Source organism: Perna viridis, chromosome 10 (assembly GCF_037379345.1).
Source record: "Perna viridis isolate PV_CMFRI_1.1 ecotype Kerala chromosome 10, ASM3737934v1, whole genome shotgun sequence".
Lineage (NCBI taxonomy): Eukaryota > Metazoa > Mollusca > Bivalvia > Mytilida > Mytilidae > Perna > Perna viridis.
Window position 1 is genome coordinate 22,882,299 of NC_142454.1, and position 16,192 is coordinate 22,898,490.

General features: G+C 31.7%; 1 protein-coding gene across 7 annotated transcripts in view; it reads left to right on the forward strand.

Moving 5' to 3' along the window:
* The window catches only part of LOC148605004 (phospholipid-transporting ATPase VD-like), a 46,039-nt gene that overhangs the window by 18,390 nt on the left and 11,457 nt on the right, over positions 1-16,192 (forward strand). For 4 of the 7 annotated variants that reach the window (XM_088550661.1, XM_088550664.1, XM_088550659.1 and 1 more), the window contains 12 exons: positions 181-312; positions 711-841; positions 1,838-2,087; positions 3,380-3,456; positions 3,917-4,135; positions 10,597-10,981; positions 12,011-12,172; positions 12,589-12,683; positions 13,620-13,746; positions 14,743-14,846; positions 15,182-15,262; positions 15,531-15,843. In XM_088550661.1, the coding sequence (XP_088406787.1) occupies positions 181-312; positions 711-841; positions 1,838-2,087; positions 3,380-3,456; positions 3,917-4,135; positions 10,597-10,981; positions 12,011-12,172; positions 12,589-12,683; positions 13,620-13,746; positions 14,743-14,846; positions 15,182-15,262; positions 15,531-15,843 (2,076 nt within the window). Of the gene's footprint in view, positions 1-180; positions 313-710; positions 842-1,837; positions 2,088-3,379; positions 3,457-3,916; positions 4,136-6,500; positions 6,522-10,596; positions 10,982-12,010; positions 12,173-12,588; positions 12,684-13,619; positions 13,747-14,742; positions 14,847-15,181; positions 15,263-15,530; positions 15,844-16,192 lie in introns of all 7 variants that reach the window. The other 3 variants (XM_088550657.1, XM_088550658.1, XM_088550663.1) reach the window with 1 other exon arrangement.

Here is a 16,192-nt window from a genome sequence, read left to right on the forward strand (position 1 = left end):
TCATCGTTTTATCACCATGGATAAAATCACAGCAATGCTTATCATAACACATCATACTTGAATAACACAAGATGACCCTCCCTAAGCATATGGAAGGTACCTTTTTGTGAATTTAAGTATGAAATCAGGTTATTTGTAAATAATTACTTTGTATGATTATTTTTTTTTTTACATTCTCAGGTCACGAAACAAAGGCCATGTTAAACAACCGATCACCTCGTTACAAACGTAGCAAGTTGGAGAGATGTATCAACCGTGATGTCATATATTGTGTTGTATTGTTACTTTTAATGTGTTTTCTCTCAGCCATCAGTAAGTGTAGTCAATAGTTACTCCTTAAGGAAAACTTCTAGTGCTTTAACACATGTCAGATATCTTGGTAAAATTCATTTGGCAACAGTAACTTCACCAAAGTAAAGACATAAACTTTTGCATTTTGTTTCGAATACTGGTTACAATCTTGCTCAGAGTGTATAACCATATTCTACTGTCTGTGTGACTGTACAGATATTTAATTGATATATTCCTTTACATGACTGGTAGTCAGTTTTACAATCTGAAAAATACTTCATTTCTAATATCATTGGAACTCCAGGATTAGGATTATATGAAGTCACAAAGGGTTGAGAATATTCTCTGATACATGAGTGTACTGTAGCAAAATAATAAATATTTTATTTTATGCATCAATGTTTATTTGTTCTTTTCAGTGAGTGCTGTGTGGTTGGGTGCATTTGATGACAGTACCATTGTACCCTTCATCCCCTTTGAGAGTGAAGAATGGTATAATCCATACTTCCAGGGATTTGTTGTGTTTTTCACATATATCATTTTATTCCAGGTAAGATGTGTATCATATTGTTATTTCTAATTTCATCATGAAAAAATACTGAATAGAGTTCTGTATAGTATATTTAAATTAGAGAAATGTTAACAGAAAAAAGTATGAGAATAAAAAGTGGAATGAAATGCACAGATAATGAACAACATAGCATTGAAACAAAAAAAAAAGCATTACCTGGAATGCTCCTGATGGACATAAAACCACAAGAGTATATGGATGAAAAAAAACGTCAAAGCAGTCTTTGGCTTCCATGACACCTACTAATTAGCCAAGTTAGGAAAATTTACTTCTAGAAACCCTTTTCCACTATCTTGCAGAACTTTTTGGGCATCCATAGTATATTGGATCTGTGATATTCACTTCATCATTTTTTTTTATTTTTCTGCTATTTAGCACCTTTTCCAACATATGAAAACAAGATTATTTTACATACTTTTATACCATGCTAGACTTCTTACAATTAGGCTTCTGGAATAGGGTTATTTGGCTACAAGATTGAAGTCATTACTACAGAAGTTTCATGGTTGTCATCATGAACTTGTGGATTGTTACGTTGTACCCATCTGCACCATGAAAATTGATTTGTTCTATGGTAATAGTTTTCCTTTCCTCTTTTGTCTATCCCGGACTTGACTTTTTATGAGCAGCTGAGTGGGTGTTTTTATAAAAACAGAGGATGCTTATCCTATCGGTGCACCTGGTCCATGCTCCCAATATTTGGTGGAGTCCAAGTTGTTCATTTGTTTTATTGCTTTGTATGTATTATTTTGGTTATTTTATGTTCTTTGTTGTGTTTGTCTTTTTTCCATGACTGGTTCCTGGTTTACATTCTTTGATTTCTCTATAATCTTGGTTCCCTTTAATATATCTTCTTCATCTTCATTGGAGAAGTTGTAATATTCAATTACCTTCAATAGAAAATATCTTTTCTACTGCTTATTACTGTTGCTGTCATTTTTATCATGCTACATGTATTTCTATTTTCATTTTCAGACTGTGATTCCATTAGCCTTATATGTGTCGATAGAACTTGTCAAATTAGGTCAAGTTTTCTTTATAAACTATGATTTGGATTTATATTATGAAAAGAATGATAAAAGAATGGAATGCCGTGCCTTGAATATAACTGAGGATTTAGGTCAGGTGGAATACATTTTCTCAGATAAAACCGGGACATTAACTGAAAATGAAATGGAATTTAAGTCTTGTACTATTTGGGGAACAGACTATCCGCATGCACCAGGTAAGTTAGCAGAAGTTTTAGTGTGATATTGTGTGATTTGAAATATTTGTACAAATGGGTGAAATGTTCACAATATCTGGGTGTCTATACTGAACATGTCTTGCGTTGAACAGACCAATTCTGTATACCACATTGTAAAAGTTCATCTTATATCCTGACAAGAACACACTAGTATAAAAAAATGTTCTAAAACCCCCTGCAAACAAAGTTTAGGGGCTATAAATATTTCACCCTGTCTGTCTGTCTGTCTGTCCCTGAAACTTAATTAGGTGTTAAATTGCTATATTGGAATGTTCATATTGTCAGGAATTTATGTTTAAAGTAAATTTGCAGTTATATTCTGTCATTGTATTGTCAACAACAACAAAAATAGAACTGATAAATGGTACTGATTGTGGTTTGGAGTTTGGTGTTTTAGAAATGGCAGCAAAATTGTTTTTAAAAAGTGCATAGTCTATGCACCATTAAAATTGTGTCTATAAATATTAACCGTGTGTCCACATGGGTCCCCAAATTTACAGGGTTCAATAATCTGGAGGGGGGGGAGGGTGTATTAGGGGCAATGTCTAGTTACAATAGAAAAATTTATCACTTGAAATACAACCTGTAAAAATTCAGTGTTATGGTTGCATTGTTGTGTGAAGTAAGCTGTGCAGAAGTGAAAACAGACATTGTATCTCACAATATACTGGAAACTACGACAGATATACATCACAATGAATATCAATCAAAGAACCTAATGAAATGACAGGAACTTATAACGTTGTGATGTATATCTATATTTGTTCTTTGGTGGGTTCCATTCATCATGAGGTACGATGTCTGTTTCTGTTTACAGTCACTTAATGTAACATTGCAACAGTCATACTGAATCTTTACAGTTTGTTCTTCAGATTTTGAAAGGCACATCAAGTTTTTTTTCCTCCGCAATAGATACTTCTTTCTTTGTGCACCATAATTTTGAAGGAAATTTTTTAAAATTTGAAAATAATCTAAAAATATTCTGCATCTGTTTGACATAAATAAAGAACTCTAAATACACAAGAACTAATTAAGAAATCTAGTTCAAACAGTACATGTCCTTAAAATCAGGTAAACAGATTTAGTGGTCATTATTTTTGTGTTCACTTATGATTTTTTTTCCTGTTTTAGATCACAAACTTAATTTTTCAAATCTGAATTTTGCCGTTTTTCTTTTTTTACTGTACATTTATTTCCGATTTTGTCAATTTTTGTTTGCTGATTTGTGATCATTATTTCCATGTGTGTATGTGTGTATTTTTTTTCCCCAGAATTTGATGAGAATATAGATGACAGTGAAACAGATAGCAGATTTTCTGTAGCAACCAATGTCAGTAAATCTAGCTCTGTAAGTGATATTTCTTATGGTTGTAATTTCATCAACTTAAATTGTGCATTGTTTTTAGTTGTTTGTGAAACAAATGAATACATAACAATACTTTTAAAACAGTCAAAAATGTCAGTCATTGATTGAAAAATTATGAAAATATCCATCATTAAAAAAAAAAAAATCAATGATTTGAGGAAACTCTCATTTTGAGATTTTTTTTTTAATGAAACCCATTTGATACCTGTACATATCTAAATCGTTTGGGTAGTTGCCCATAAAACAGGAAGTTCTGCACCAAGAAAAAGCATGCAAAATGTTATTATATATGAATTGCAGTTTTTCCAGACATAAAATACATGTTAAATTCAATCAATATAGCTCTTTTGCTAAAATAAGCGATTATTGATATTGAAACATTTTTTTTCATAATGAATTATGATTGATATTTTATTGATATCTTTTTTTTCTGTTCTTGTAGATAATGAATGATCTAAAAATAGAACCAGGACTTTGGCGGGAAATTGCTTGCATGAGTCTGCGTAGTTTAACAAATGTTGAATTAAATGTGGATTCAAGTAACCGATCATCCACTTATAATGAAACTGATTACCAGAAAAGTCAGAAAATTCAAGATTTTTTCCTGTTGATGGCAATTTGTAACACAGTTGTCGTGACAACACATGCTCACGAAGATCTGGTAAGTGGTTATCAATATGTAAAAAACACTACATAATTGTCTTAAGTTGATTATCAACATCTAATTTGATTTCTATAATGTTGAAGGTATTGTATATTTTCTTAGACTTAACATCTTTGTAACATCAATTTGACTTTTGAAGAACTGTGTAATTGTACAGTTTCATTTTCATTTTCTTTTCCTTTAAATAGTATGCAAGTTTCTATGTGTGCTTGTTTAACCAGAGCTAGCAAATACTTGTAGCTTAATTGTTTTGAGCTTGGAATTTTCTGTGTAGATTAGTTCTGAAAAGATTTCAGTTTTTAGCAAATGTTTGTTTTGTTCTGAGCATTATTGATTTTGAAATAAGTCTAGTTTACAACTTTTATTTTATTCTCCCACCAGATGAGTTAGCATCATACAGTGATCCTTCTATTCATTAGTCACTCACACTTACAGTTTCTGAATAACTGTCCAACTGATCTTTTCAAAATTTAACAGGAGGGCAATTTATATTTCTATGTTCTTGGGACCACCCTCATATCTTTTGTGGCCTTGTTACTTTATTAAGCTTTTTATCATCATAACATTTAAATGAATAAAAAAGAAACCTTTCTTACATTTTTTTTACTGTGCACAATGTATAAAGCATCCACATCACCTTTTAAGGAGGTAGACCTAGGGTAAGGGACACAACTCTTACAAATCACTGGAATGTTTGTATTCAGCATTTGACATCAATGTTATGTGTGCATCAAAGTAACTCAGATTGATTTTATTGTGCTTCAAAGGAAAATTTGGAAGGGCTTTGGTGAAATTGAAAATGATACAAACATAGGTCTCACTAACCACTTCTAACGTTTCCTTTACTTTACATGTTAAAAAAGTAATTTTCAAAGTTTCACTGTGAATTCCCAGGACAAATGACATCTTTAAGCTGTGTACCATTGCAAAGCTTGGAAAATAAGGTTTCCAAAATCATTATGCTAATGGTATGATGATTGTAGAAATTCTTCACAAAATATACTTGAATAAATAATACTGAAAATCCACATTTTTACCTGTTCTGCTAACTGACAGCATGGAGGCAAATTACTCACACATGTAAACAATATTCATACCCTTTTGTAGTATATGATTTTGAAGTACACATTCTCAGCTTTATTTTGACTACTTTTAATCATAATACACACAAATAATGCACTTACAATGCATATCTCTAGGTTCAGTGTGTTTTTGGTACTACATAGGGGGGTGGCCATTTGACCTGGAAGTGGTTAGTGAGACCATATCACTGATCTTAAGAGTTATTTCCCTTACCCTATGTCTACCTCCTTAAGGTAAAAAGTAAAAAAAAAAATGCTTCCTGCCCTCATTGAGCTTTATGAAAAGTGGCCTTGGAACCAAGTAATAAACTTTAAATAGTTTTGGACATTGTTTGTACTCCTAATGCTCAAAGTAAAGGAACTTATTTAGTAGATATATGTAGTTCAACATTTTCAGATTGTTTATTGCATACATAACATGAATAACATCACTCTTAAGGATAGAACATAGTTTTAGTTTTATATTTCTGTTCAAGTTAAATCTGTTGTCACAAGATATCATGTACTATGAGATGGTGAAATATTGAAGCAGTCAAAAATTTCAGTCAAAATTATTTACGTGATTTTTTACATGAATTTCATGTGACATTCACATAACTTGCTCCTGAATTCAGCAGTTAAAATTTTTGAAAAAGTTCACATAAAATTATAAGTAATGAAATTTTTTTGTAGCCCCTAAGTACTTTTAATATTGAAATTTACAACCATATTAGTTGTCGGTCGAATGCCGCCATTTTCAATGTCAATTTCAGGGGTCAATTTCACTGAATGAGAGCCTACAAAAAAAAAAAAAAAAAAAAAAAAACTATTAAAATATTTCCGATAGTTAGGGATTGGAATTATAAGGATTAAACATGTTTTCTTTCAGAATTTATGGATGTGAAAAATCAGACCATTCACTCACAAACCTGACATAAAAGTCCTTTGGACTTTCATTTGTTTTGTGACTGTATGGTCCAATTTTACACATTGATAAATTTAGGAAAAAACATTGTTAAATTCTATTTTAAATTAATTTGAAAAGGAGCACCCTTAAAAAGATCAATAATCAGAAATATTTTTTTGTTGTTGCCTGAACAAGGACTTGCTTAATTTACCTTTTTTATGGATTTTTTTTAACATCAAGGAGTTGCAAATTTTGCTCTCTGCTTTCAACTTAATGATTTAAACTACTGGGAATTATTTAAAATTTATTTTCACCGTCTCAAACCAGTATGGCACTTTCTAGGCAACTCACATTTGATTTTTTGTTGTTAGTTATAGCATAAAAATATTTACAGGATGGCATTATCTTGGAAATGGTAATCACATCTATACCCCATAATAGTATACAGAGCTTATGATTTATTGTGTGTCAAAATTTTGTACTTGTTTTCCTCATGTTTGTTGTATAGAAATTTGGAAAAAAGAAGAGTTCAAAGTCTAAATTGAAAACAAAAATTATCTTGAAAAGTAGAGAATTTGTCATTTATGAACATCTGAACATTACCATCAAATTATGGCAATAATGCATGCTAAAAATAATTCCTCTTGTAAGTAGCATCTGTAGTCAATTTCATTTTTATACCCCTGTTCCAAAGGAGAGGGGTATACTGTTTTACCCTTGTTTGAAAATGTGATATATTAGTATTGTATTACATGTATGCGAAATTAATATTTTCATATTTGATATTGTAATATGACTACCTACATGTAAATGACCTTATGATCTGGATCACGTCAGTGTTTGAATCATCATTTAATATTGTTTATGTAAGAATTGTTTATATGTTTGTAATACATGTATGTAGATTTCTATGTCATCTCTTACCAACAAACTTGTAAGAAACATTAAGTACATAATTTTTGTACATAAAAGCCATTTTGAGGGAAACTGCATGGCCTTTATTTCTTAGTTTGATTATTAAATGCATTGTAAAAGGTAGAAACTTTAGATCGGTGAATTGTTTATTTACTTTTTTCTATACTTTTTATAAGTACATATTTCTGGACATGGGAAATGGTATTTTTCTATTATTTTTAACTATTTGATACTTCTAAAAACACTCAAGCTTTTTTGCACTCTTAATAGTTTAGTATGAGTTTTTAACAATTCTATTATATATATCTACTCAGTTTTAGTGGTGTATTGTTACTGTATCTTAGTGTAGTATCCTTGGAAAAGGCTTTCAAATCTGCCATTGAAGCATTTGTAAATTAGAAACGGAACAGTAATCTTATCTGAGAGATTCAAATGGCATAGATTCACTTTAGTTTTAGAAATGTGTACTTGCACACACTCTTTACATTCCAACTACTCAAACACACTCACATGTTAACCCTCCCACTTTAGGGGTGGAGGAGACTCACACAAAATTGATGAAAAATTTAGAATCTTCTCATAAAATTGTAAGATTTGTTGGAGATTCTCAGTTAAAATTACTATAATTTAAAAAAAAAATACTAGGTAATTTAGCCTTTACATAAAAAATGTGTGTTTATGTAAAAATCTCCCACATGAGACAGTGCCAATGGAATCTCCCACATGAACTATTCCAAAGGTTAACGGGTATGCAATCTAATGAATAAAAAACTTGCTGAGACAAATAACTTTATACAATATATATTAAATATCAGCTTCAAGATTGCATTAGTCGGCAAGGATAATTTTGATTATTATTATTTCTACAATGTCATTTAATATGACGTAAATATAACCAAAATTTTATTTCATGTTAGAAAACACACAATATATTATACTCTGACTTAGTATCTATTTACACATTAATATCAGCAATTACACATGGAGTCAAGACACGTGAATATATTATATATAACACATTAGGCCAATAATGGAATTAATTGGTAGATTATATTCCTGCTGCTTGAAACAAAGACTAGACTAGTTTATTACACCTTAAAATGTCGTTGGGACATCTTGGCATTTTGATAATTCCAATTGTGATAAGATGTATATATCCCTACTTGTAAAAGCTTGACAGGATGAGTTGGAAGTGTTATGCTAAGTCCAACTACCTATGGTCAAGGTGAACCCAAAATAGAAAGGGTTAGCTCAACACATTTCTCTTACTTATTTCCCAAAATAATCTAAATGCAACTAAATACTTGTTTCTGATTAACTTTGAGAAGATTTTAAAGAGTCATCCTTGGAACCAAATTGCATGAAACTTCTTGGTTTTTTAAGGAGGTAGACCTAGGGTAAGGGACACAACTTTTACAAATCATTGGAACGTTTGTATTCAGCATTTTACATCAATCTCGTGAAAGCATCAAAGTAATTTGGATTGATTTTATTTTGTTTCAAAGGAAAGCTTGAAAGGCTTTGGTGAAATTGAATATGATACAAACATATCACTGATTCACTGTCCCTTACCCTAGGTCTACCTCCTTAAAGTTCTTTTGGTTTTTTTTCATGTGTGTTAATTATCTAGATAGTAACTATGTTGCCAAATAAGTGGGGTTAAGTCATGTTTAGGAAATTGAAATCAAACCATACTTTAGTCTTATATTTTCAGGCAGCTTGGAATAGAATTTATTAGTTAAAGTCTTCAAGTTTCTGTCAACTTGATGTGTATCTGTAAACAATATTTTACAAAACCAACTTTTTTTCTTGCTTACTTACTTTGCAAGTTGGTAACAAGTGACAAACTATTGCTTTACTTTAACTTCTGCTCTGCTAAGCAGACTTACTTTAAATATATACCAAAATATAGTTACACTCATGATTTTTTTCTTCACAATTTTATAATATGTTAAGTATGATTACAGAATGGAACAGCAATCTCAGTTTCCGCTATATAGATGACGTATTATCTTTAAACAATCCTAATTTCGGGGATTTGATACATCGCATCTACCCAAAAGAACTTGAGATAAAGGATACTACAGACACTGTGAAGTCAGCCTCATATCTTGACCTACACTTAGAAATCGATGGTAAAGGAAAACTATTGACCAAACTTAACGACAAACGTGATGACTTTTCATTCAGAATTGTCAATTTTCCTTTCATCTGTGGCAACATCCCTTCAGCTCCTGTGTATGGAGTGTTCATATCACAACTCATACATTATGCCAGAGCTTGCTGAAACTACGCAGACTTTTTGTATCATGCTAGAACTCTAACAAATAGGCTTCTGGAACAGGGGTATGTTGCTACAAGATTGAAGTCATCACTACAGAAGTTTTATGGTTGTCATCATGAACTCGTGGATCGTTATGATGTATCCATCAGCACCATGAAAACTGATTTATTCTTCAACGGGTCATAGTTTTCCTTTCCTCGTTTGTCTACCCCGGACTTGACTTTTTATGAGCAACTCAGCGGGTGTTTCTAGAAAAGCAGAGGACGCTTACCCTACCGGTGCACCTGGTCCATGCTCCCAGTTTTTAGTGGAGTCCGAGTTGCTCATTTACTTTTTTACTTTGTATGGATGATTTTAGTTACTTTAGTTCTTTGTTGTGTATGTCTGTTTTCCATGTCTGGTCTTTGTCCCTGGATTACAATCTTTTGATTACCGCTATAAACTTGGTTCCCTAGATTACTCTTTGGCAAATTCATGCATAGACAATAGTTGGCAATGATAAGTGATATTTCTCTTTGAATAATACTGGTAATTCAATCAACTTTCCTTTCCTCTTGTGATTTGAATTCTTAATCATTCTACAGATATATTAAACAATGGCTTTCTTTAGAAAATACTGTTTACGATAGAATATCACTAATTCCTTAACTTTCCACAGAAGAATGTAGTACTTTCTTTTTTATAAGTAGATATTTAAAAAAAAACGTGCACAAGTAACTCTTCATATCTTTTAAAATGAGAGCAAAAGATTTACAGGCATTTAATATTATAGGGAATTAATCACATCAAACCTTTCCTATTTATTATTATAACAATCTTCACCCACTAAAATCTCTTCATAGATAGGCTATGAAAAGGTGAGGATAATCTTTCTAAACAATAAACCCTATCAGGCTAAGATCAATTTTGTTTGATTTTTGGTATTTTTTTTTATTGATTACACAAGTTCTTAATGGGCAGGATATACTGTAAAAATCATGAAATTTTTGCAGCAATTTAATTTTTGCTATTTTGACAGACAGATGGTAACATGAAAATTGAAATTGATTTGAATATTTTCTTCCTAGAGTATTATAATTCAGTTTGAGAAAAAAATCACAAATTCAAAACTGTGTGAAAGTAAATTGATTGCCAAAGACATTGGAAATGTATGGGGCAAAAAATGACCTGGTTTACAGTACACAAAAGTACCAGTATAAACAGGTTTATGACTTATGACGGGTTTGGTTTAGATAGATTTCACTTTATTTTTCTTTACCTTACTTGATGACTTATAAATATTCCTTTTTAGATGGACGACAGTGGTAATGTGCACATGTCTGCTGAAGAAGAGAGACGTCAGGCCAAACTCAAAATGAAAAGAAATAGTAATGGAACTATGGGAAGAAATGGCCACCTACCTCCAATACAAACAATTAGTGGTGATGTCGATGCTAAAAAACCAGTCCGACTGCCAGTTGTCGCGGAGTCATGGGCATTCATGAATGGAGGTGCTGATTCTCCACTGCATACTCCATCTGAGGGAAGTATAACAGGATCGTCAATATGGTCAGACATGTCCAAAACCAGATTTGAAGCTGAGAGTCCTGATGAGCTTGCTCTAGTCAGAGCTGCTGCAACCTATGGCTGTTGTCTCAAAAAACGATCGCATGGAAAAGTCACTGTTCACCTGCCAGGTATTTCTTTTTAAAAATTAAAATGATTAACTGCAAAATCACTTTTCGTAGCATTATCATAGAGTTATAGGACGACATTTAATTTTGGTAGCTGATTTTTTAGAATATTAACCGATTGAATGATTTCTGTGGTCATTTCAAAAGAAATTTCTAGGTAAAATGAAGTTTTTATTACATGTATGTGGCAATTAATTGTTTTATTGTCTTAATATATCCTCGTTTGATAATAAATATTGGTACTGTGCAAAAATCAAGAAATAATGAAAGTTCATTACTTTCAATATGTTCATTTGACAAATTCCTAATATTGGTAAACAAAATTATGTTTGCAATTGTGGTGTAACACAAAACATACATTCCATGTTGGATTTATTTGAATTATACGAAAAATACTTGACTTAGAGTTTAAGGTGATAATTCATGCTTCAAACCTTTGTTTCCTGTCATGATTTTTTATACTCTGTCGCAAGAAGTGACAAGGCATTATGAAAAGTTTAGTATCTGTCCTCGTTGGTTTCCAGATAGTAACTTAAGAACGAATCAATGAATTTTTTTTCAAGCTTTGCACAACCGTTTACTGCCATGGAATACAGGTTAAGTTCATTTTCAGCAAAATCCAAAATGTAGTTTTCGAATTAAGTCATTTTGAACATTTTGCCATCCCCCTTTTTCACCATTACGTGGCAGGGTATCACTTGATGTTCCATTAATGCCCTGTATTTATGCCAATGAGGATTTTGTATCGTATTCAACACTTCCAATTACTGTGAAAGTATCATTGTTCGTGGGATATCAGTTTTCATGATTTCCATTGGTTCATAAAACCACAACATTTATTTTCCAAAGAAAAGGAAATTAACCATTCATTTGTTTGATGAAGTTGTCAAATCCACAAATTTAAGAATCTAAGAAGTGATAATTTTCTCCTCGATCATGAAAATTGGTACCCAGGAATAAAAGTACTTTGATAGTATATATTTCCATTTTTTTTTCATTTTTTTTTAAGTAAAATCATGTCTTTTGTTTTAGGCGAAGGTGATGCAGAATTTGATTTGCTCCATATCCTCCAATTTGATTCTACAAGAAAGCGAATGTCTGTGATTGTCAAACATCCTACAACCAAAGAAATCATTTTACTGACAAAGGGAGCTGACTCCCAAATCCTCAGTGTTCTCCACAAAAAATATAAAGGTACTTGTATGTGGTGTGGTAGATATTTCTCTTTAGTGAAAACCAAGTGTAATACAAAGATCCCAGTAAAACTTAAAAGGATCAAAATTTCAAAAAAAAAAGAAATGTCAGTGTCTAGATTTACAACTTTTAAATATCAGTTTTTGTCATATCCTACTGTTGTTTTTTTCTTGGGATGGAGTGGGGGGGAGCTCATACAGTTCATCAAAATGTAAATATCATAAAATGAAAGATACATGTATGCATGAGATATATAAATATTTAAAAGTGAACAAAGACTTGATTATATAATAGCAGAAGCTATATGAATTTTTATTGTATGCTTACTGGTTTTGAGACAGTATGGTTTTAATCACTATTTCTTCAGAATTGCAATATGTTCAGATTGTACTTAACTTACCTTTTGCTTTGTTTAGAAAATGAAGAATACAAAAAAATAGTAGAAGACACTGAAGACCATCTTTATAACTATGCCTTACAAGGGTTGCGAACATTGTGTATGGCGAAAAGGGTAAATATCTGTACTATTTGAAAGTAAATTTTCTTTTTAAAGGGTTATCAAAATTTTAGTTAATATTTTTTTTTTTGGCTTCATACTGTGGAAGTATGATTGTTCGTGGGGAACCAATTTTTGTGGTTTTCATGGGTAGGCCAAACCACAAAATTTGGATCTCAACGAAAAGAAGATTTCCATTGAAGTGTTTACTGAAAACCTAAAAACCACAAATTCAGGAATCTACAAACTTGTGTATCTTCTCTAATCCACAAAAATTGGTATCCACAAATTAAAGTACTTTCACAGTAATCTTTAGAGGTGTTAATTAAATGTCAGTCTCTTTAAGAATCAGGCAGTAGGTGAAACATGGTATGAAAAAAACCATCATTTTGATAGTATAGTTTGATAATTTGCACCAACTGTCAAGGAAAACAGACAATGTTTTCCATATCATGCTGGACCATTGAGTTACAATTTCATTGAAATGCACTGAAAATGAATATTTCAAGGGCAGATAACTCTGTCATGAGCCTCATTTTTCTAAGATTCTGTTGGAAAATTCCTGAGCAAATCCAATGATGCAGAAATCGAATAATGGTCTTTTCAAATAGAGATAGCATCCTTGAGTGATATTTTATCGTCAGATCAGTGGGGTTTTGACATGCATGTTTCTGATTTTTCCCATTTTGCCTGATTCTTCGGACCACGTGCACTGAAAAAATCAGTTGCAGTAGTTGGTATTAAATATAAAAATATTTAAACAGAAAATACTAGTTAAAAATTTATCATAGAACACTACCGTAATCACTGAAAGTAAATGCATCCTTACAATATATATTGAGAGTCTTAAATCTAGTATTAAGCAAGGTATGTTTTATCGGTCAGTTATTTCATCCAGAAATGTATGAATTATCTGCTATTGGAGATTAAACCAACAGTTTGTTTTAATAGATATTATCAAAGAAAACTTATAAACATTGGAAGAAGAAATACAAAGAAGCAGAATCCTCTATGCAAGATAGAGACCAAAAGTTGTTTGAAGTAGCCTGTGAAATAGAACAAGATTTTGAATTACTAGGTAAGAAATGGTCAATGTTTTTGCAAAATCTTCAATTTTAAGTGATACGATTGGTCAAAATTTGAGTTGAGGAAGGATTTGAGGAAAATCTCAGTTTGAGATTTTTTTGCAACTGGGTCCTGGACCTTTCATGCATGACTTAAGTTGACCCCTTGAAAAACTGTATACTTTAGTAGCCTTTGATATAGAACAAGATTATGGTTACTGGGTAAGGAAAGGACAAGATTATGGTTACTGGGTAAGGAAAGGACAAGATTATGGTTACTGGGTAAGGACAGAACATGATTATGGTTACTGGGTTAGGAAAGAACAAGATTATGGTTACTAGGTAAGGAAAGGACATGATTATGATTACTGGGTAAGGACAGAACATGATTATGGTTACTGGGTAAGGAAAGAACATGATTATGGTTACTGGGTAAGGAAAGGACATGATTATGGTTACTGGGTAAGGAAAGGACAAGATTATGGTTACTAGGTAAGGAAAGGACATGATTATGATTACTGGGTAAGGACAGAACATGATTATGGTTGCTGGGTAAGGAAAGAACATGATTATGGTTACTGGGTAAGGAAAGGACATGATTATGGTTACTGGGTAAGGACAGAACATGATAATGGTTACTGGGTAAGGAAAGAACATGATTATGGTTACTAGATAAGGAATTGGTTTATTGTAGTTAAGTTTGTTATAGACCATTTATGCTCCAAGATGGAAAATGGTCCTTTGATATGTGAGATTTAAAGACTGAAAGAGAAACTTTTGACTGTTCACATTAAATCAGGCTGATTTAATAGGGAAGAAATTCTAACATGTTCTCTTAGATTCTATAACACCACAGAAACTGTTATGAAAATTTATGATCTCTAATGATTTGGGTGATAGCTGTCTATTTACATCATTTAATTGATAAGCTTCAATTTATCCTTGATGGCAATGAGGGTATCTGATAAATCTATTGGAAAATACATGTCTTCTTTATTTACATATCACAGGTGCTACTGGCATAGAAGACAAGTTACAAGATGGGGTCCCAGAAACCATAGCTAAACTCAGGGAGGCAGGCATCAATGTCTGGGTTCTAACTGGAGATAAACAGGTATGTGTTTGGTAGAACATTGCCAATAAAGTTACAGAGGTTAATTGACACTGAATGGCCTTATTTTACTGTACCCAGCATGAACAAATACACGCAATACCAATGATTTAGGATATGCTGTACACATGAGTCAAAGAGTAACCTGTAATCACCATCATTAGAACCAATTTACATAGGAAGTTCTTATTCTTAAAATAAATTGTATACAAGAAGTACTTGAAACCAAATAAATTGAAAATTACAAGGATGTTTAATGTTAAACTTTTTGCCACACTAATGAGTGTACTACAATAATTTTCTATGAAGGTCTAAACATCTGTTTATTGTTGTTGTAGGAAACGGCCATTGAAATAGCTTACTCATCTCAACTATTCTCAGAAGAACAGCTTCTGATTACTCTTAATGCTAGCAATAAGGTTGGTATAAAAATATTGATTGAAAAAATGATTAACAGTAAAAGCTATTAAGAACTAATTACATTCTGAAGCTAAATTATATCAGTTCCTTTGTATATTTAGCATTTGTTTATTCAACCCATACCTTTGAGGATGAACGTAGGGAAATTATTTAATTAGACCTGTTTTTATTTTGAAATTCTTCTCTTAAGAATGAAAATGAGGAATATGAAATAAAAATAAATATTATGACAAGAAAATAATACTTGTATATTTCTCTTACATGTAGGAAGAAACTGAAGATAAGTTAGATCATGAACTGGGAGAGATTGAAAAAGACAAAAAAGCACCAAGACCACTCAGTGCAAGAAAGAAACTTGGTTCAACAAGATCTCTACGTAGCACTGGACGTAAATCTGAATATGCTCTGGTGGTAGATGGCAAAACATTAGCATTTTGCCTTGAAAAGGCATTAGAAAAGAAGTTTTTACGATTGACACAGATGTGTAAATCTGTTGTTTGCTGTAGAGCGACACCTATACAGAAAGGCCTGGTGGTAAAACTGATTATGGATAATTTAAAGAAAATGTCATTAGCAATAGGTATATTAACATGACTTTCTAGAATTATATTTTACAGTAAATATTAACTAAATTGAAACAAAATGACTTATTTTTTGTGGGTATTGCTTTGTGTATCAAAGAATTATATTTAAAAAGTAAACTTTTATGGTTTATGAATTTGGAAAAAAAATTAGGTTGTTTATTGAAAAGTTAGGTATGAAGTGAGTTCATCTCACCTAAATTCATTAATAGTTATATGCTTGAGCTAGCTCTTATACTGATTTTAATGTGAAATATTTTCACTTCAGAAGACCAAAGTATTCTCAGTTTTAGAGCAAACTACACATGTTTATAGTTTATACTTTCTGAAAATCACAACATGAACATG